The sequence below is a fragment of the Dermacentor silvarum genome, chromosome 11 (assembly GCF_013339745.2).
Source record: "Dermacentor silvarum isolate Dsil-2018 chromosome 11, BIME_Dsil_1.4, whole genome shotgun sequence".
Taxonomy (NCBI): domain Eukaryota; kingdom Metazoa; phylum Arthropoda; class Arachnida; order Ixodida; family Ixodidae; genus Dermacentor; species Dermacentor silvarum.
The window spans coordinates 80,720,905-80,743,658 of NC_051164.1; the positions used below are offsets into that span (position 1 = coordinate 80,720,905).

General features: G+C 44.9%; 1 protein-coding gene and 2 non-coding genes across 3 annotated transcripts; all 3 read right to left on the reverse strand.

The window, feature by feature from the left end:
- Positions 1–11,219: 11,219 nt before the first annotated feature.
- On the reverse strand, positions 11,220–11,291 carry Trnaa-ugc (transfer RNA alanine (anticodon UGC)). Its single transcript has one exon. It is a non-coding gene; the product is annotated as a tRNA-Ala (tRNA).
- A 996-nt stretch (positions 11,292–12,287) lies between these two features.
- Trnaa-ugc (transfer RNA alanine (anticodon UGC)) lies at positions 12,288–12,359 on the reverse strand. The gene has a single exon. It is a non-coding gene; the product is annotated as a tRNA-Ala (tRNA).
- A 6,270-nt stretch (positions 12,360–18,629) lies between these two features.
- Positions 18,630–21,714, reverse strand: LOC125941579 (uncharacterized). Its single transcript, XM_049659150.1, has 2 exons — positions 21,413–21,714; positions 18,630–18,946 (listed from the first exon to the last, which is right to left on the reverse strand). The coding sequence occupies exons 1-2, from the start codon at positions 21,593–21,595 to the stop codon at positions 18,752–18,754; spliced, it is 378 nt and encodes a 125-aa protein (XP_049515107.1). The 5' UTR covers positions 21,596–21,714; the 3' UTR covers positions 18,630–18,751.
- Positions 21,715–22,754: the final 1,040 nt, after the last annotated feature.

Sequence of the window (22,754 nt, forward strand, 5' to 3'; positions counted from 1 at the left end):
TAATATAGGCTGATGATGATGAGGATATTTACTAATGTAACTCAAACTGTTTTTCTCTTAAATGTACGTCCCTTCAATGTGGCATATTGGGGTTAGCCGGTAACATATTCTTATCGTAATTGTGTCTACTGAAAGGCGGGGACAAACAGGCCCAAAAAACAAACGCGAGCGTCATAAATTCCAAATGATGTCCTGTTCTCTCACTGGGCAATGTTTTTTTTTTTTTTTTCGTCACAAGGGACCTCCGTGTGAAGTTTGCGTTTGCCTTTCTCTTCCGTCGTCTTCGCCCTCGCCTTCAGCCACGAACCTCTAGCAAAAGGTTGTCACCACCTATGTCGGTGCTGTTTTCGGGGGCACCTTGAACGGAGCGAACCAGACGGGCTCGACTTCCGTCCGCGCGATCGCACGCTGTCTCCCGCGCGCCATCCCCAGACAACAGCGCTTCTGGTTTCCCACGCTACGACGTTCTCACGCCACGCGTCTGGCAGCGACGCCGGTTTAGCATTGCGTGTTTTTCGATTGTGCTATGGCCGAACGAGGCAGCCATTTCCCTTTCTAGGTAGAGCAGGCTGATTCGCCTTCGGCTGTGGTTTTGTTCGCATGGAAAAAGAAAGAAAGAATGGAAGAAAGAAAGCTCCTGGAATGGAGCATCAGGTGATCATGCCTCCAGTATCGGCAAGGCATTACCCTCTGACGCCGTCCCCACTCTCCTTCCACGTGAAACCTCCCCTTCGGCGTCTATGGGTGCGTCGACTCTTGGGATTAGGATACCGCACGTTTCCAGACTGTCTGGTGCGTGGTAGCTTTTAGTGGTACTCGCGTCACAGATTGACTCTCGATGCTGTAGGCCTCGGCTTCGTAATGCAGTGACATCCGTTGATGCACCTTTGGCGAGGACGCTACTGTTCTTTTTTCTTTGTTAATTGCGTGTGATAGTTAGGAATATATATATATATATATATATATATATAGAGAGAGAGAGAGAGAGAGAAAACAAGAGCAGCTACGTGACTTACGACAACCTGGCCCCTATGTTCCCCTTCTTCTTGTTCATTATCCGTACGCGGTTGAAGTCCAGCTGAGTCCCTGGTCATGGTGGTGAATGCATTTGTCTGGACCTAGCTACTGATGTTTGATGTGGGCCACCCGCAGATGGCATTGTGGTGCTCGTAAAACATCTTAACGCGATAGCATTAACGCCCCCGTGTGGCAGAAAATCCGGCGTCGGTGTCGGCGTGGGCACGGGCGCCCGGCGTTGTTGGCGGAACTAATCATACCGAACCACACCGACCGCGCAGGCCCTCCGCATGGCGCAAGGCGTTAGTGAACAAATTTGAATGTCTAAAAATAAAATCCGTCAGAAAGATCGTAAAGTACGACTTGACCACCACCTACAGACGTGATAGCGGCGGATCGAATATACCAGAAAACATACTTCTCTTACACCGAAACTCCGAAACACAAACACCTTTTCCAGCATTTCTACAATTCATACAGCGGCGCGCCGTGATTTCTTCTTTGCAGAAACACCATCCAGATGGCGCTCGCCTTCTGGGAAGCCGCGCGCGGTGGCGAAGTTGGACAAAAAAGCTGCAGTTGCCGGGAAGCCTGATAAGCAGCCAGGGGTCTTTGAAAGCTATCGCGTTCCACCCCTAAAGGCGATCAAGCTTAAGCGTCCTGCAAATTTTAAGCAGAGTGTCGAACCGAAACTTCTAGCAAACTTTTTGCAAGATCCAAAGAAAGCTTCGCTTTAAAAATGCTAACAAAAGCTTCGTTGTACACACCTTGAGATTTGCTGCCGTATGCACACCAACCCAATTTTATTCTTCTGTAAATTTCTTTCTCGTGATCGGGGTCGCCTGTGAGTAATTGGCCTAGGTAAATGTAGTCCTTTACAGACTCTAGAAGCTGACTGACGATCCTGAATTCTTGTTCCCTTGCCGGGCTATTGAACATTATCTTTGTCTTCTGCATATGTATATTCAACCTCACTCTTACTCTTTCTCGGTTAAGGTCCTCAATCATTTGTTGTAATTCGTCTCCATTGTTGCTGAATAGGACAATGTCATCTGCAAACCGAAGGTTGCCGAGATATTCGCCGTTGATCCTCACTCCTAAGCCTTCCCAGTCTAAGAGTACGGCGTTCAACAAAGTACTGCGTTATAAATAATTAAAGAGACGTCATTAAAATCGTCCCACGGCAGGATTCGAACACAGGAAGCACAGAAGTCCGATATTGAAATCATTACGTCATGGACGCATGGCCAAGCTGAACCACTGCAATTAGTCTTATTGCCTTCTGCATTGAAAATTATAGATAGCTTTGAAATTTTGGCCAACGAAGGAATAAAAAGCGTTATAAACAAAGCCAGAAGAACGTCTGAATCCGCAAGCACGACGATCAGACAAATCCATGTACTAACCATCATTAAAGTCTATACCAGAAGTACACTGTACTTCAGGGGGCATTGTTTTCAGGGGCGGCACCCGCCATGCATTGCCGTGAAGGCGGCAAGTATGGAACGGTCCGGCACTTGGATGACCGCCCACGCGACAGCAGCGCTGCCGCCAACATCCGTTGATCCGTCGCTGATTTCTGCTGTTGTCAGTTGTGCTGGTTGCACGCCACTAGCGCGTACGTCAAAGTTTGTGTTGTTTGTTTTTTGTTTTTTTGCTTAATGTAAAAGTTTTATTTTCCCGAATGTATTCCAGTTTGAATTATACCCAACGGTTGTCTCCGCAATACAAGGAGCTGAATGCGTCTAATTAATTACTTAAATATAGAATTAATTGTAGTTATCCAATTAACTTTGAAATAACTTAAGTAATTATATCTTATGATTGTTAAATAAACAATTAAATAATTAACAAGAATTCTACTGTTGGTTTGCGTTACTCATATTACCTGAATAATTGAGCAATTATGTAAATAACCTTTTTTGGAATTATTTGCTTTTGCTTCGTCGAGTGTATTGTTGATCATGTGACTTTTAGAAATGAAGTAGCCAGTCTCTTTACATAATATAATTGTTTCAGTGATATCTGCATACGAAGGAGTAGTTTTCATGTATACTTTTCATGTGTGGCACGTAATTGTAAGAATTGCATGTACATTTCCACAGTCGTTCTCTGTGCATTTCCGAGAAGTTCTCTAACGGGTTCGGGCTCAGCCAGGATTCCCGATTGTTGTAACCTGCTTGTTATTTTATCACTTCGCAAAAGCAGCCAGCTCGGACAATGCAGATCTTGATGAAGAAATGAGCTCTCTTTAGCCTTGTGATGGCTCCACCTAAAAAGCCAGAGACAAAGATTTGGGCAATGCCGTCGAAGCGGGGACGTGTTAGCATTGACGTGCTAGTGATTAAAAAGGCGATTCTTGAGCGCGATGTATGGAAAGCGCCGTAGTGCATCGGAACGGTGCATGATGCGACAGGCCATGCTCTGGTGGCGCCATCTGGTGGCTTTCGACATCAGGTGCAGCATCCGTGAGTCCTCCCTGAACACACAACGTCATGGTGGTGGTGGTGGTGGTGGTGGATTGTAGCAACAGGCGGGTTTAGCCTGGCGATGAAGGCCGGCAATTGATCCGCACGAGCGTCCCTTACAATATCACTGCAGTGTTTCACCATAAGTCCATAAAAGCAGTCTCTCTTAAGAATGCGATTAGGAGACGTGAAGTTTCTTTGCGGGCTATGACTGATCATTCGGGGAATACAAGGTGTTGCAGGCACGCATGCGGAAGACACTACCCCATATTCTAGTACACTATACCATCATTAACACGGTGGCTGAACGACCGCAGCGTCGGAGTTCCCTCTAGTAATGATTGTAAAAAACCCTATGGTTTGTTGTCACGAATCAGGCGCCGCTTAGTAAACAAAAAAAAATGGTATTGGTAATTTATTTGGGCAAAAAGCTGACAGTTCAGCAGAACGATAAAGGCGAGGAAAAAAAAAATGGCCGGCATCCCGCCCTGCGTACGTGAATGTCCAGCGAAGCTGTATCAAACGCCACACATGGTCGAGCATTGTATTCACGCTGTTCTTCTGGTCTCTTTAATTTCAGTGGTCTACCCATGGCAGTCTTAGAATGAACTGAATGAGTTGCTAGACCGGTCTCCCTTCTATATATGAAAGCGTGGTGACGTATATATAATAAGCTCGGTCCACCGACCGAAACTTGGGTAAATAAACCTAAGATAACCGCGAGGTTGTGCTTCTCATTTATATATATATATATATATATATATATATATATATATATATATATATATATATATATATATGCTGTATGCCTGATTTCACTGAAAGATATGCTGTTTGCCTTCAATTGTTTATCTACCGTTTTGTGTTTACGCCACGAAATTTTCCGATCAACGGGAGGTATACAGTTTCGCTGTAAATAGAAAAGAGAGAGTAAGAGAGAGACCACTGAGGCGACTCGTGCACGAAGTAATCATTTGACGACGGCCACCTCTCGCACGGTGAAAGCTGCGAGTCGCGCCACCTGCGGCTGCACCACGGGCTCGACGGTCGCGACCGTGACGGTCCTCACTGTGCACACCTGCACCGGCTTCGGGCTCGGCGGAGGGCGGTAGACCACCACGGGCGACGGCCGGCGCTGAGGTCGGGGTGGCGGCGGCTGTTGAATGAAAGGGCAGACATTTATATATTTACATGGGGTGAAGTAGATGAGAAAGTAAACTTTTGTCAGCTTTTCCTGCTTCGGTCTTGTAGGCTTCGTCAATACCGAGACATCAGAGAGAGAGAGAGAGAGAGGTGCTCAACTTCGGGTGTCAAGACTCACGTGTGTTTAGATTGTATTATTAAGAACGTATTCGCGCTCCCGTGTGGCAGCCACACTCTCAAGTTGGCAGCTGGAGCTTTAAAAACAAAGAAAGCAGAAAGAAGAAAGAGCGAGCGCATGGATTTCAAGCTATAGTTCGACCAACCGTATTTTCGCACTCAGCCAGTATAGGTACAGTCAACCGCAAAAGTTTACGGGACGCAGGGTCTGCGAACAAGCTGAATTCTCGCGTAGCGTGGTCACCCAGCCTCAAATGAAATGTTGCAGCATATATGTAGTAGCCTTTGTCACCTACACAGTGATTCATTAAATTTGAAATGCCAGACCTTAACAGTGCAGTAATTCACATTTGCAGAGGAAATCGCATTCCATAAACGTTCTCGCTTGACTGTACGTGATGGCCCTACGCGTCGTTAGATCTAGTCTGCTCTAACTTTCTGACAGAAGCCCGTGGCATGCTACGTCCTAGGATGCTATTGTGAGAATTTGAACTTGAACTTTATTAGCCTAGGTATGGCAAATGCACCAAAATATACTTGAGATAATATACATGAGATAAATATAAGCGAGAAGCATCTGGATCCTTAGCATTACACTGGTATGGATCCATACTACAGTGGTGGAACAACTGAGCAGATAGCACCAAATTGCACAAAATGCGCTTTGCACCATCCTGCTCCAAAGTAACATTCACAGTAAATATACCTGGTAGCGAAGCTTCCGTAGAAGCCGATACGTTCAAAATATGGCGGCTCATCTGGGCTTCGTGGGGCTTATCGCCATCTGAGTGACGAGGGGGACACTTTTGGCGGAACAAAAAATGTGATACCATATCGATTGAAATCCCTGGTCCGTACCCTTTTGCTCACGGGTGTACATTTGTTGACCTACATCTGGTTTTGCTGCCACAAAGGCCCAGCGTACTTTATAAAGTACATTATCATAGCGCTTCAAAGAATAAAACGTCACTCGTGAAACTTTCACAATGTATTTACAGTGTGAGAGTATCATCTCACACAAAAAATAAACAAAGTGTAACTTTTCTTAGGCCTTAGTGGGGTAAAGAGATGTACACAAAAATGCTAGAATGCAAACCATGTATAGCATATATACCTAACTTTAGCAGGCTAGGGGACGTTTTGTCACCGCCCCGTTTTAGAGGAGATGCCAATAAAGCACCATCATCATCGCTGCGTACAATATCTTGCCAACGGGCAACTTCTCTGTGATATTGTTTTGAACTGTCATTGCATAATCTCTCTGGGCGGCGGCTTCATTCGCGCTTTGTACTTTGTACTCTTTTAATTTCTAGAGCCCCCTTTTTTGTGCGCACTGTCCAAAGCTGTGCCCGGCTCGCACACACCTTTTGATGCGCAATATGACTGACTGATTAACTGACTAATTGAATACCTTCTTGCAGCAGTCCTGCCAGCAGCGTTGCAAAGAGCGCTTGCACCAGCAGATGCAGCAGCACACGACGACAACAATGATGGTGACCGTGGTGATGACGTAGGCGATAGCGTAGACGCTCAAGGCCACTCCGACAACGGCAGTCGCTGAAGTCGGCGCCGGCGTATTCAGTTGACTGTACTCGTAAGGATACGTGTACATCGCTTCTTGGTGTAGTGATCTGCAGCAACACGATAAATAATAAATGCATCAAGATTCCCGAAGTGCGCGACCAAACACACTGGCGTTCCAGTTACTTTTGCATTTCAGTGCGTAAGTCGGACATTTGTTAAGACTTTCGATTAAAACTTTTGTCAGACTTTCGATTTAAAAAAAAAAACAAAGAAAAATAAAACAGTATCGCGCACTTGCCTGCACATTGTTTGTGGGATGAAGATTGTGGGCAGAAGCAAAAGATTCCACTGCGAGATAGCTGGTGGAAGCGTCTTTATATCACCTCCAAAGGTTATACATGCATCAGCGATTCGCCAATTTGTTGATTTGGTGGCGAGGAGAGGTTCTTGCGCTGCATGTTGAAGTGACGCAATCATTTTGTACATATTTCACTTTTATTTTTTTTTCGATAGAGGTTGTGTACTGTCTGAGTGCGAACGTGTGTTACTGTACGTATATCGACGACACCAAGTTTTGTTAAGGCAAATTGCAATGTGTGGTATAAAGCAATTACTTATAATATAGATAGCAAGTGTTTGTGAATTATTTAGGTTTACACTTTGATTTGATTACCACACTTTTTATCAAGCTGACAGACTTATTAATCTAGTATTGGTCCCCGCCCACTCGGGAAATCCTGGGAACGAGGAGGCGCACCGTATCGCCCGAGGGTTAACAAGCCGGGAGGCGCGCCGCTCTGACTCGGATTCTCTGAGTGAGGTGGTGACCACATATAATGAAATAACAAACTTTTATAAAGAAAGGAGGCGTACGTACCCGGCGCCTCATCGGGACCTTACCAGAGCGCAGGCCACCGTCCTTCGCCAGCTTCAGACAGACTCTTTTCTGAGTCCGCACAGATTGGCGATTATCACAAATGGGGAATTTAACCCCATATGTCAAAATTGTAACATGAACGAATTGGCAACACAAGACCACATTCTTTGGGAATGTAGGGGTTTTCCTCCCCCAAATACGCTCTTGCCAGCCCCTCCAAACTTACCTGGGAGACCTTACTTAGGACTGCCGCCGATCTCAGGGAACAACTAAAAATCGTCACTTGGGCCGAGGGAGTCGCCCCCAACAGGGGCCACCCTGAGACCCCACCATGATTTGCAATAAAGATGTTGTAACCACCACCACTTTGATTTGTTCTCAGTAGCGTCCGCATCTTCCAGCAATCCAGTTCGAGGATTAGAATTGTGCAGACACAGACACTCCTTCAAAATTGTGAATAGTCTATAATTGGGAATTGGGAATTGTATGTGTGTCAAAATTGTGCATAGTGAATAATAATAATAATAATAATAATAATAATAATAATAATAATAATAATAATAATAATAATAATAACAATAATAATAATAATGATAATAATAATAATAATAATAATAATAATAATAATAATAATAATAATAATAATAATAATAATAATAATAATAATAATAATAATAATAATAATAATAAACATGTTGCGCCAAAGAGCACCCGTGGGCAAGCTTTCCTGTCTGTCATTTGCTGCCAATTTCACACATTTACACCATAAATATAACAGAAAATGTTGCACCTGCACCGGAATTCGACATTAGCCTCTATAGTAGCAGCGCATGGCCAGCCACAACCGTCAAATTTCTTCCTAAATTTTTTCGTATGGAACACCGGCCATGGCTGTATAACATGGCCCCCGAAATCTTAAGCGCACGCGCTGCTCAGATATCGTCTCCCATTCTCGGAGGCTATTACTGCAGGTTACAACAGCGTTACATCCCTTGCTTCCAATTGAAGAGCGATATCACCTACTACCGCGCTTCAAGCAGGAAGTCATGACTGAGCAACTCCAAATGTGTGCCTAACTTGCTTCTGCGTACAATTTTAATCTAGTTCCACTTAGGTCCCAGCTATAATTTGAATTACATTTTCCCGCACACCTGTAACTGAAACCATCGTCAGCTAGGTGTAAAGGCGTCGCACATACCGTTTAGACTCGTGTAAGAGCCGCCTTTTTTTTTTTTTTTTTTTTTTTTTTTTTTTTTTTTACAATTTGGCGAGTCGCAGCTCTTACACGGGACCAAACCTTTGGTCAAAAAGGTCCACGCGCAGATCTCGCCATCTAGTAGTGGCACGCGGAAGTACGCAGCGCGCGAAAAGTCGTCGATGCATGCGCTCGGCATTCCGGCATCAAACGCGATTGCTTCTCCGTTGGAAACTTTTTTTTTCGTCCGAATTCTGGACTTCCAAGTTGGGGGTGCGGTACTTACACGGGTGCGGCTCTCACACGAGTCTATACGGTAGCTACTTATGTTTCCAGTCAGCGGCGCGTGGCATGCTTCAGATAGTGGGTATACATATCTGGAACACAGTTCCGGCAGCAGTGGCAACTTTAGTGAAACGTAGTTTCACACAATTAATATGGGAATTTTAAAAGATCAACAGTTAAAATATCTGAACCGTCGTTCAATACCCGCCGCTGTTGCCCAGTGGCTACGACGTCACCCTGCTGAGCTCGAGGTCGCAGTTTCTCGCGATCTCGCGAGCTCGTGCACTTGAATGCCTGAAGCTTTATTTCCCATTGAACAATGGAGGAGGGTGAGAAAAAAGCCATAAAGAGACAGCTTGAAAACTCTCTACCCCCTGACAACACAGGTCAGCGAGACATGTCAGCAAAACACGCAATAAAGAAAACTAATACCGAAAAGAAAAAACAAACAAACAATAAAGGCATAACTGTGGTGCGGCATGTCAGCACATACAGCCAATGCAGCTGGCACGTTTGATTTTGATTTAGTTTAGGCGCACTTGCAATTAGATTTAGGTGCACGTTAAAGAAACCTAGTGGTCAAAATTATTCAGGAGCTCCCCCAGTCGAAGATACCATAAGAGCCTGTGTTAAGGGGAGTGAACGAACGCAGCGCGACGTTTCTTCGCGGAGCGTTCTACATTTATCGTCACGACGAGACGCAGTGCGTCGGAAGCCGCAGCCGTGAACTTGTACGATAACAAAAATCCTGCACTCACACCTTTCGCCAATGAATGCCGTACGCTAGGTCACGCAAAACTTGAAGTGAAGCGCAAGCCACACTTTGAACAAACACGCAAGGAAAAAAAAAAAAGGAAAAAAAAAACCTGTTGAAACCGCCGCGTTGAAGGGAGCAACAACGCCTTTCCGCAATAATAAGTAGCTTGCACGGTCTTGCCAAGTCTTGCGCCAGAGTCAAAGGTTGGTAGGGGTCACCAAGAACGAACTAATAAATTGTGAAATAGAGACAAAGTTAACATTTGTTGTTTAAGTAGAGGTAAAATACTTGAAACGGAATATTTATTCGTATGCCGTATGACGTACAGTATTCTGATTTTAAATTTCCGAACGTTTTTCTTTTTTTTTTTTTTCACATAGGTTTCCTAGTTTCAGTGTTTGTCGCCTAGTCACGCTTCAATCATGCACCACTAACTGTTATCTCTTGCGATACGTTTTGGCACGCTTTTCGTTTCAAGCTTCCTGTCCTGCTTAGATGGACCTTGACCGGAGCGTGTAGATCCCTATAGAGCTACACTGCGCCTTTTCCCGCACGGAACCGCTACGCAATCAATCGCGCAATCAGGAACCGTGACAGGTTTCACGTATCGCACATCCCACTTCCTGCGTCGAGGTTTCGGTTATTGTGGACGCCGCTAGCGATATGCCTCCATGTCTGCGATTGTGACGGCGGCGGCACTTGACATTGTGGAGACCCGATATACCTTGGTTATCGACCGAGTAATACACCACTGAATGATATGAATGAGGAGCGTTTTCTATCGCATGGCATGAAATGTATCACGTCGCGTCGTTGACGGCCGGAGCAAACAATCGGCGGTAAAAGCCGTACTTTTGATTCGTTTCGTGGAAACGGGTTCTGACGGTATCGCTGCCATATAGCATGGACCTGTAAGACATTCTCTCTCTGTTTTTTTTTAGCTGTCTACGCCCCAACCACGCTGTAGTTCCGAGACTTTATAGCCTGGGATATGGCCAAGCTTTAAATGTATTTAATATATCCCTGCCGATGCAATACATCGATTTGAAAACAGCTAGCATACACATTTCTTTTTTTTTTTTTAGCAGTGAGAACTCTTCAGGGAACTTCAGACAATTTTTGCATGCGCACCTCATTTTTTTAGGTTCTCGCTTTTTCATTGTTTCTCTCTTTCGTTTTTGTCAACATACGTACTCATTGTATCGTCTTTATAAATTTTGTCTGCATGACTAAGCCTCCAGACCCATCCATATTCTGGCAATGCGCCTTGATGACTCGAATAGGTGACGATGGCCATCTACTACCCTTCGCACGGTGCCTGTCTTGCTCCAAACTCCTCATTTTCAATAATAAAAACCCGCCGTGGTTGCTCAGTGGGTATGGTGTTCGGCTGCTGAGCACGAGGTCGCGGGATCGGATCCCGGCCATGGCGGTCGCATTTCGATGGGGGCGAAATGTGTGAACACCCGTGTACTTAGATTTAGGCGCACGTGAAAGAACCCCAGGTGGTCCAAATTTCCCGAGTACCCCACTACGGCGTGCCTCATAATCAGATTGTGGTTTTGGCACGTAAAAGCCCATAATTTAATTTTTTCAATAATAAAGTCTTTATGATGATGATGATGTCTTGCGGCTAGCTTACAAGCAGCGTCTCTGTACACCTACCGTCTGACAGAGTGCGAGGAGCGCTAATTGCACTGCAGTGGAGTGCAGTTTTCACTTCCAAACACAACGCAACGATAAAAAACAAAACAAAAACTTCGAAAAAAAAAGTAATGGAGGTGCCGGGGATCGAACCCGGGGCCTTTCACATGCAAAGCGAACGCTCTACCACTGAGCTACACCCCCCCTCACGGACGACGGCAGTCCGTACACTTCCCTTCCGCTCACACGATGGGGAGAGTCGCCAGCGTACGCACGTGTTTGCCAACGAGTAAGTACGTTACTGCATTTACAACGTACTATTGTCTAAAATGGAGCGGCTGAAGGACAGTTTGATGTAAATAAACAGACACAACAATTTTAATAGCCTATGCAGATGTTCAAGGGACACTAAAAAAGAAAGTAGGCTGAAACGCGTTTGTAAATTGCGCATCTATATATTACCAAAACAACTCAATTCTTCACATGAAAGCAAGCTTGATAAACCGGAAAACACGCAAAAAAATACAAAGACGGATGGCGATACCGCCATTCACGCCCTAGCCTTCCCTGACGTCATAGATGTCAGTGGAATCTACTTAGGCGTAATTGATTGCTTGACAGCAAAGGGTAACATTCACGCCAGACGGCTACATTGCAGTCTAAAGGAGACAAAAACTGAACTTGCCAAATTTTGTGAACCTCTATTGAAAACATCTTGAAATCCCCGACGTCACACTGATGTATAGACACAGGACCTTGGGCGCGAAATTCAAGAAATGAAAGTGTTGCCTTCATTCTCTCTTCTCGTAACCAACATCTCAAATGAACATTATACTTTTTTAAAGAATGCCTTACCGGTGTGAAGTGATTTACTGCTTCTGTTAGGTACCGCTTTAACACTCAGAGAGTTTTATACATATAGATACACCTAAATCGACAAGCACAAAAAAAGAAAAACGAAAGTGTAGTCAAAGAAATTCCTTAGCACTTTGCCTGTAATAATGCACAGCAACACCGGGATGTAGAACGAGTAGTAGCAGAGCAGACGACTGAGTGAGACGAAGTGAGTGTACCAAGACGTCCCGATGTTCTCCTCCCACGTGACCATATTTTGTGTCATGACGTCATGACAGATACGCACGCACAGAAACAGACACGCAAATCTTACAAATTCCATTACAAGCAATTAAAAAAAATTCGTGGAGGTGCCGGGGATCGAACCCGGGGCCTTTCACATGCAAAGCGAACGCTCTACCACTGAGCTACACCCCCGCTTTGAGCGAGCGTCCTTACACGCGCGAGTCACGCAAGCAGCTGCAGCTGCACGCGAGGGGGAAAGCGACCGGTTCAGTATTTCGCAATATCGACCAACTGCGGGCAGTTTTGCGATAAGGTGCTCTCACATGAGTGTGCCTTTTCCTTCAGCTGCTATCACTACGGTCATTATACCGGGCCTCTTAGGGAAGATAACTGGTGGGGGGATAATTCCGGAAGGGTGGATGATTGGGCCATTTGGTAAATGATTAAAAAAAGCCAAAATAGCGCAATACACCTACAGGACTGAAATAACAGGACAAGACACATGAACGCTAACTTATAACTGGCAACCCGAAAACACTCCGCACCTGCGGACTGTGGCGCATGCGCAATGCCAGCCACAATGAGTCCCGACGCCATGAGGTACGCGGGGTCATTTGCGGCAGTACAGTGTGCGTAGAAGTATACTGTACCATGTAACTACACTGTACACTAGTACATTGTACTGTTTTGGTACACTGTTCTAGTACAGTGTTCTAGTATACCGTAAAGGCGGCAGACATCAGTTTATCAATGTGACAGTAGACAGTTTAGGATATAATACCGCTACTGCGCATTGTTATAGCATAACGCCCCGTACACTCGCCAGCTATCGCGCGGCCTTATAGTGACGAGCGTGGATTAGCTAGCACGCTGACTTCGCTAGCAGCGAGGGGGCCTGACATGTATATTGTATCAAATAAGACATCTGCATGAAAAAAAGAGAAAGAAACAAAGAAAGGAACAAAGAAAGAAAGGAAGGAAGAATATCTAGACTCAACGAAACAGAAAGAAAAAAAAAATCAAGCCCACTATCTGCCGGTAAGCATACAAACAATAGCCGACATACTCCGACGTTTGTGCACTTAATGCTTTTACATCCCGATGCTTTGGACGTTATAAGCATCGTGTTCTGTTCCTCTTACTTCCTAAGCCTTTATTGTCACACTTCAGTTTCCTGCTCGTTTCATTGGCCCCATTCTCATGTCGTTGGATTTTGAAGCCACCCACGTGACAGGGCTGACCTCCTCGCGTCATTACTGAATTATCATCATCGTCATCATCACCAGCCTATATTTATGTCCACTGCAGGACGAAGGCCTCTCCCTATTCGGACTTACTGAATAAGTCTTCCTTAATGCCGGCTGAAGTGTGACAGAATTGAGTGTTGCCCATTCATATGGAGCGATATGGAGTCTGGGCTCAATTTAACGGGAGACGCAATACGTCGCCGCGACCAGCCCTCCCATTATAATCTGTGCGGAAGGCGTTATAGGATGCCGTAACAATAAGCAATCTATAATCCACCCTCCTCTGACCACTGTCGCATTCAAAGCTCTTATTGTCGCCACAATACGACCACTTTTACGCAATTTTTCCGGCGCACCTGGGCGCCCGCGTCGTGCGTATTGAGGCGGACGCGCACACAATGTAATCTGGAACCGCGGCGAAACGAACGGATTGGCGAATGTAATCAGGCAGAGATTGGATGGAGACCCGCTTGTGCCCGCGAATACACGCAAAATTGCCGCGCGATTGGCCGCTCGAGGCACTTTGCGTGTATTCGCGGGCTTCTTACACTCTCGGGGAAAAAAAAGCAAAAAAAAAAAAAAAAAACTTTTATGCAGCACGTATTGAGCAACAGAAAGCTGTATCGAGAGCTTTTCACGTTGCCCTACAGTTTTCTCACTGGCACTTTTCATCTAATTATATGATATTTGTGAAATTGATTCATTCATTAAGACTAATTATGTAATTAGGCGGAATTAAAGAAAATAATCTGAGCATCTCAAACCGACGGCAAACAACAATTATCTAGGCACTGTCCAGATACGTGGCATTTGCGTATATTTAAATCTTGGTGCATGATAGTTGGGACACCCTGTATAATGAGTAGAGACGGGCGAATATTCGAAGTTTCGAATATGAATAGAATATTAGACACTACCTATTAGTATCCGTATTCGAAAATGAACCATTCGGTACTTCAGAATACTAAAACTAACCAAATACTTCGCAACAGCCGACTGTTAAAGTCTTGTTCTTGTTACTGCTCTCCGTATGTTGGACAAGGAAATCGCGATTGATGAGAACTAAAGCAACGGCAAAGATTTTCGAAACACTGCAGAAACAAAATGGGTGATGCAAGGCTTGTTTTCGGTTTGGCAGCGGAAGCCTGCATGAAAGCCTGCGATTTTTGCTTTTATTCAATTATTTAGTGTTTATGGCAGTCTATAGTATGATGCATCAGTTTTACCTTTTACGCTACAGCTAATTATGATTTCGTTGCTACGGGCCATTGAACATGTGTCTACGGCACATAAGTCCTTCAGAAGATTTTGCTTTTCTTTTTTGAAAACTTCTGATATGTTTTCGGCAACCATTGATTTTGCGGTTTCGGAACGCTATAGTCTTACAAATGCTAATAATTCATGGAAAGCTTGATTGCAACCAGGCTGTAAAGTTGTTGAGGGCGTGTTCGCTCACTTTTTTTTTAATGACGATAAGTGATCTCGTGTTTAAAGCTGAACCTGTCTGAGTTAGCTGTCCTTTTTTTTTTTCAATAGTCAATACAGACATGGTACTTATTTGTACCGATATAAATATTCCTGCTGTAAATATATGCGACTGCGTTTGACCACTCGATGTTCGATTCGATATTCGATACTTATACTATTCGTCTTCCATTCGTATTCGATAAAGTTGCTATTCGTGAACCTCAAATAACCAGTCGTGAAGTATGCACTTCTCGGAACCGAAAGCAAACGTGGCCTTCATAAACAAGTATGAGAGCATATATCTAGCGCACTTTGCTACTTGCAAGTATTTTTCTACGGTATACACGGTGTTACACTCATTTAGCACAAACACACAAATACACACACATACAAAAAAAAGAAAAAGAAACTCGAGAGTGTTGTGTCAGTACTCCGGTAGGTACAAGGGCGTTTTTGCACTTCACCCCCATAAACCGTAAGATAACTTACACCCTTAAGCGTGAAAAAAGGGTGTAAATGTGTCCATAACTCTTCCACTTGCTCATCTTCACGCAGCCCGGTGTCATTATCAATGTTATGAAACTTGATCAGACCAGTATAAACGACAGCGCTGAAGCGACACGAACTACTGCGTACGGCGGCGCCAGGTGCGCTGATGACGTTCCAATAATTGAATTGAATTGAATTTATTCTCCTTGAACAAATACACAAGGAAGGAGTAGCCACGAAAAGCTACTGAGATTAGTAGCTTGATGATGATGATGATGAGCAGCAGCAGCAGCAGCAGCAGCAGCAGCAGCAGCAGCAGCAGCAGCAGCAGCAGCAGTTATTAAACAATTTCCATACAAATGACTGCTTTTACACATATGTACAGACAATGATTGCACAAGATAACATAAGCATTTTGCTAAAGACAAAGGGAAGCTCCAGATTAGCGAGCAAATATACAAGAAATCAGATAAATAAATACGACATAGTTCACAGAAACTGATCTTGCATTTTTTTTGACAACTGTGACACATCTACAGATTTGTTGGCAAAATTATTGAGCAGAGCTGGAAGAGTAAAAGCGATTGATTGTTTCGCATAGTTGTTTTGAGGAGTAGGTACGTGCCAAACATTGTGGTGACGCGTAGTGTATACGAAAATATTTTCTCTTAATTCTGAAATCTCGCTGTAAAAAGAGATGCAAGACATTATCGTTTTTTAGCGCCTTATCCATCAGCGTCGAACAATCATGAACCGTGATCAACCGTACCCCGGTGGCGGCTGTGTATGGCGCGGCCGCGCGGGCCATATATCTTGAAATCTATCTACGATGGGGACAGAGCGCGCTGAGTGCTGATAGCTTCGTGTGCGCTGCTCGCGCCGCTTAGTTTGCGTTGAGGCGAGAGGCATGCACGAAGGTGAATTCGCTCGCGGCTGCGGGCCCTATCTTGAAAGCGATCGTCTTGCGTGACGGACAGACTGGTTTCCTCGTTGGGTAGGCATAGAAATGCGTACGCATTTAAAACGGCGGTGTACCGCATTCGGTGCTCGGTAAAGAACCCCTGGTCAACTACTAAGGCGTGCCTCACAAACAGATCGTGTGTTTGGGGCGCAAAATCCCAAAATGCATTTTTCATTCATTTGAAGCAAATCTGACAGCTCTTATATGTATGAATGATCGTTGCATTTCGTCGTATTCCACCCTGTTTATGCACCAGTCACGCCCGTGGTGTTCTGTTTTGTGACAGTAGCGGTTGTGCGCTCTCATATAGTTTACACATCTCCGGAGTCATCTTTAGCAGCTCTCATAAAACGTGACACGCGTTTTTTTGAACGAAAACCTGAATGGTTTTATTTATAAAGGACCGCAACAGTGCATATAGGTATACACCGGTGAGCAAACGTACACGGACCAGAGGGCTGCGTGATAAAGCTGATTTTCTCATCTGCATTATTTTCTCAGCATTTCTCTGCATGATTTTCTCCTCTGGATAGCCAGTTACAGTGTCATGATAATTCCGAGAAATGATGACATAAACCGTAATCAGCTCAAGCAAAAAAAGGAACACAATTCAGACCAGGGCCTAACAAGAGTATTTTATTCTTGACTTCTTTTATGGGACAGCTACAGTCTTCACTCACGCTTATTTCTTGCTCAATTACAATCTATCTTGTTGGCCATCGAAAAAGAAGGCATTGAATCATTTCGATCTTTCGCCACCTTGTTACCGAGCATGATAATCCCAAACCAAGAGCAGTACGGGGTACAACGTCCAAGAGATAACGAATGCGCGATCCACAATCAGTGCAACGTGCATGTCAACTCCCCGTATACGCATCTGGGACAACTGCGCACCCTGTCGGCGCTGATCGCAATAACAGACAAGGAGATTCAGTTGTTTATGCACGTCGATCTGCGTTCCGCCATTTTTCTTGAGATAGACTCACTCAATACACTCTAAAAAAAGTTTACACCTTTTGGGTGGTTTCTTGTCCCCAAACAATGATCATCATCAGTCTTGTCCGCATTTCCTTTCTTTAACGCTGCGAGCCCGTATATCCTAGTCACGAATGACACGCGCGTTATCAACGTGACATTGCATTCTCGACAGGAAAGTAGCGAGCGCCGAGTTTTCAAGAAGGGAAACGCGAGAAAGGAAGATGACGGTTATTGTTTGTACAACCCAAAGGGTGTAAACTCTTTTTAGAGTGTAGACGTAAGCGTGCACAGCTGCACCAAAGAAAGTGTAATGATACGAAATGCCGAGAGGTCGGCCTGAGGTACATTGCTCTAGCCAGCTAGTCTGCGCATGCGCATGTGGTGGCCACTCGTTTCGTTAGCGGAAAGCGCGATGCGAACACAGTAACGCTCGACTGCCATAGCATTCCAAGTAGAGCTACATTTCCCTGGCATTAGTTTTGGAATGGCTCGTTCCCCAAAACACCCAACATATCTGTCTGCCAGCACTCACCCAGCACGTCAAAAAAAGAAAAAAAAGAAAAAAAAAAAGAAAACGTGCTGTTCAGCATTGGCATTGGCAAAAATAGCTCCTTGAAGACTGGACTCTCTTTAGACTTCACATTCTTGAGAAATCGCAAAGCTCCGCAGGTAAGATTGTGAAAGAAAATGGGAGTAAAAAGGACCGTGTTTCACCGGAAAAAATTACAGCGCACGTCGTGTCGTCAATTTCACAAGATGACAAGAAAGAAAAAAAATGCTATTCTAGATTACTCATCCACTTGACATTCCAACTCGTCTCCAGAAAGTGAATGGCAGCACGACTCTCTCCTAAAGGGGCCACTGCGCTTTATTGAATCTCCAGTGCAATTTATGAGTTATAGTATTATAATTGTACGAAGACGCAGTTAACATGTGTGTATGGTCGAATGCGCTGAAGTGAAGATGTGTTTTCAAGGAGTTCCTAGTTTTAGTCCGTGATCACCATTCGTTCACTCATTGTATGAATTTTGTTGTACGTATATTTTTATGAATAAATAATAATTCCATTGAACTTGAATTAATGGGGGAATCAGCACTGGCCAGGAGGCGCTACAGGCGCACTTTGTCCATACGTGCGTGCTACATGTAAATGCTTGTTTCTCCAAGCTATTTAAATTAATTTTAGCCTAAATAAATAGCCAGGTAAGCAACACGGTGGCGTCTTTGTGGTTGCAGCTTTTTTTTTTAGCCCAACTTTTCCCCTAGAGTCAGTCTAGTAACCCTAAGTAACCATATGCTTCGATTCGAGGTGGTGTGTTTAATGGCGGGACGTTCTACAATCCGGGGACAATACAGTCGAGGAGCGGCACTGTCGACTCAAGACTCTTTTGAGTAGGGCGCAAAGTGCATCGCAGATGTGCTTCGAGCGTGTTAGCCCGACGTCAGCCCACGATTTCGACTTGTCGTAGCGTGCTGGCGGCGACGCGTGCCATTCCTGGCTCCTCTGCGGTCTGTAAGGTGGTAACAGTGACCGTCCTCATGGCGTACAATTGCCGCTGTGGTGGAGGACTGGGTGGTTGGCGATACACGACCACGGCAGCGGTCTGGCGCTGTGGCGGCGGTGGTGGCGGTGCAGGCTGAGTGAGGTGCATTGGGAAAGACGGAAACATAGCGCAATTATTACAGCAAGCTTATTACTAAAAAAAAAAAAAAAAAAAAGCGTAGCATGCTATAGTTGCCGACATAACCCATCTATCAGATGAATTCTTGCGAGGTCTGCAAGGTGAAGGGTGAAGTTTCATGAAAGAGAAATAGCATGCATCTAAAATCTGCATTTATTAAACGTTCTTTCGGGGTCCGAAGGCATTACAGAAATGAGGGGGTAATGTTGCGCGATATCCGCGGTAAGCGAATATGCAGGCTTAAGGCCTTCGGGTGATTGGCAAGCTTTGCAGTTCTTTCAATATTCCTGCACCTTCCATGAGTTCACGAAACTCACTTCGTTGACACATTAGTCTTATACGGATAGTCGAGTTGTCGACCGATACGTCCTCGGGTAGAGACGGCCCTAGAATGGCAGTGGTGCCGGTTTCAACCTCCGGACAAGCAAGTTTTCTTTAACTTCGGTGGGCTAACTATAATAATGTGTCCGCCTTGCCAATCAGCCTATTTAATTCCAGCTCCTAACAATACCCCCCCCCCCCAAGAAGGTCATGGGTTGCCATTATACTGCCTCAGGCAAAGCCATTGCCCACGAATTTTCTAATCTCATTTATCAGCTTCGTCTTTTCTAGTAGTCATTGACCACGCGGTTATTCGTTCAACGGGTCGCATCACGTGCCAAGCTCTACTGGATCAAGGTGCACATAATCCGCGTCGTGGTGCAGCCTTTATGTTAGCTGCGGTGCAGTACTGTGGCGCCATCTCGCATGTGCCCAACGAATGATTGTTTTGGCGTACGCCTTTGTGTCTTTTCCCGCCTCAGATTATTTAATGGGGTGGGGGGAGGGGGGGGGAGGGGGTGATTCGACATATGACATGCACCAGGTGTCAAAAACAATGTCACTAAAACAGTCGACTCGGGGAGAGGGGGTGATTCGACATATGACATGCACCAGGTGTCAAAAACAATGTCACTAAAACAGTCGACTCGACTGTTTTAGTGACATTGTTTTTGACACCTGGTGCATGTCATATGTCGAATCACCCCCTCTCCCCCCCCCCCCCCCCCCAGCTACAATTTTTGTGACTGTACTTATTGGATGCGCGCATATGACACACAAGGGTTTTCACACAGAGGCTTCACAAACCAGCACAATCATTAAGTTCAACTTGCTGTTGCAAATAAACATACGATGTCATCGGTTCCAAATTTGACAAAATGGCTGTTTGTGTCAATTGCCCTGTAATGCCCAAACACAGTTTCACGTCAAGGAAAATTGGAACAAATTGTCTACATTTATTTCTGGCCATGAAGAGTACATTAGTAGAAAAATAAATTATTTAGCAGAGAGAACTTAATTACCGCAATAATTAATTAATTAGGAAATGAATTGTTCCACTATTTACAGCTGAAACTCCAGCATTGTATAAACGCAACTATGGGCTTTGGATTAGGTTTCCCGCATTTCAGTCAGCATTTTGAGGCATCAAACTCAGCGTAGCATGTATGATACATTGGGTATTACGGGGCTATATAATTAGAATATCATCTACACAGTTTTTTTCGCACTGTCATGCTTCTGTCCTTTATTGCTACATCTTTCATGACAAAATAGACAGTTTTAGTTTCGCATGTTTACCGTAATAGCGGGCTTAGAGGAATAGCTGGATCGAAATGCGCATGAGCAGAACTCTATAGACAGCCCATACCGTTTACCGTACGCACGCTATTTCTCAGATTTAACCTTACCGTGTTTTCATGGCTTACGTAGTTTACGTAAACCTGGCGGCGGTCCCGGCCACTCGCTTCGAACTGAATTTCGCGCTTTTTTTTTTCTTTGAATTCACTTCATTCTTAGCAAATCACTGTGTAAACGGCTATCACTTAGTCGCAGGCCGCTTCGAGGACAGAGTATTTTGGATAACCTTCAGGAGTTTTCGAGGTCACTTCTCGTTTCGAACGTGCATAAGCCTAACGAGAGAAATTAACATCTTAGATGCCAGCGCCCCCTATCGGTGAGGTCGGGAGATACGCGCGACGACGCCATATGACCTCTGAGATTGGCACATTTCGGAGGCTATGGTAGACGGCTTGTACTGGTTGTTTCGCTGCAGATCGGCGGACATGGGAAGTACAAATACATCGCGCTCCTGGTTTCCATTGCGCTGCCTTTCGCACTTTCCGGACGCACACACATAGAGAATCGCTTAGGTGCACTATGTATGCGAAATTCAAAGCGTATAATGGTATAGCGTCCTGCACGTAAACTACGCTATCACGCTATACTAAAACTCTCTTTTTGCAAAGTTTGTTTGCGGAATGATAATGCCACTTCCCTTAATTAGGCCCGATATTACGCTAACGTTAAACTAAAGCTGTCTGTTAATTCACCAAGAAATTGTAATTCTCTCTTTTTTTGCTGTTTAGGTACACAACGTACCTTATTGTTGGCGCAGCGGCGCCTGCACCAGCACAGGCAGCACACGACCACGCACAATGGGAAGGCGATGCCTGCAATGCCTGGGGCGACATTGGTGAACACGAACATGTTCCCCATGGGATCGCTTCCACCGGAAGAGGGCGCTGCTGTCGTCACGTTAGCGTAGTCTGAATTTGCGAACATCTTTCGTGTTCCGCGATGACGCCCTCCTGTTACCTGTACGGGACGATTCGAGGAACTGTGTACCGGGCCTTTTAAAGGGCCCTAAACCACCTCGATATTTTTTAAACATTTCAAGTAAACACGCGCTTCGTGTTCAGAATACCGTCAGGATCAACGATGCCAAAACGCGGCAGCGCTGCGCTTCGCGGGCGCGTTACAAAAAAAAAAAAAAAAAAAAAAAAAAAGAACAACCCACGATGTGCTCCTCTCCGGGCCTTTCCGCTATCCCCAGCGGTCGTCATGACGTCACCAGGGTACATCTGGTGACGTCAACGGGGTCGGTGATTTCGCTTGGTCGAACAAGAACCTACGACTTCCGGTTAGTCTGCTAGCAGGTACGCGCGCTCCATGCTCTTGCTCGTCGTGTTGCTCGCTTGTGCGCGAACAACACGACGAGCGACTAACATGATTCAGAATAATGTAAAAGATAGGAATAATCAAGCATTAAGCGCATTAATTAGCAGAAAATCGTGAGAAATTGTGAAAGTCTTGTAATGTGATCTCGTGTCATCGTGGTCACGCGCAGCAAATGCTTTGGCTCCATGTGCGTGTTCGTTTGGCTCCATGTGCGTGGCGGTATTCCACAGAGACCACTCAGCACATCCTAATGGAATGCGACGGGATCCACCCAGCGAGAACCGTAGGGATGCCAATAAATCATCATCAGCATCGTCATCAGGGTTAGTTCTAGTAGTAAAACATAAATACCCCTGAAAGTGGATGGGAAAACGGCGCCGCGGTAGCTTATTTGGCAAGAGCATCGCACGCGTAATGCGAAGACGTGGGATCGTTCCCTACTTGCGGCAAGCTCCTTTTTAATACATTTTTACTTCCATTTATTTGTCATTTCTTTATTTCAATTACCAGCAATTTCCCCTACGTTGTCCTTGGCGTCTTCGTTTGTTGGCTTCTAATGATATGATTATTAAAAAATAATCGGGCCCCTCGGTTCCCTTTCTTCTCGTTCATTTATATATGAACGAGAAGAAATGGAACCGAGGGGCCCGATTTTTATTAATCATATCATAACAAGCCAACAACCACAGACACCAAGGACAACATCGTTCATTACAGGACCCTCGTTCTTTACATAACGACGGTCCTCGTTCGTTACATAACG

Bases quoted from the DNA above. Each gene is read 5' to 3' on its own strand.
- LOC125941579 (XM_049659150.1), bottom strand. From the start codon at position 21,595: ATGTTCGCAAATTCAGACTACGCTAACGTGACGACAGCAGCGCCCTCT. The intron at 18,947-21,412 runs GTACGTTGTGTA...CACCTCACTCAG, and splicing joins GCCGCTGCGCCAACAATAAG to CCTGCACCGCCACCACCGCC.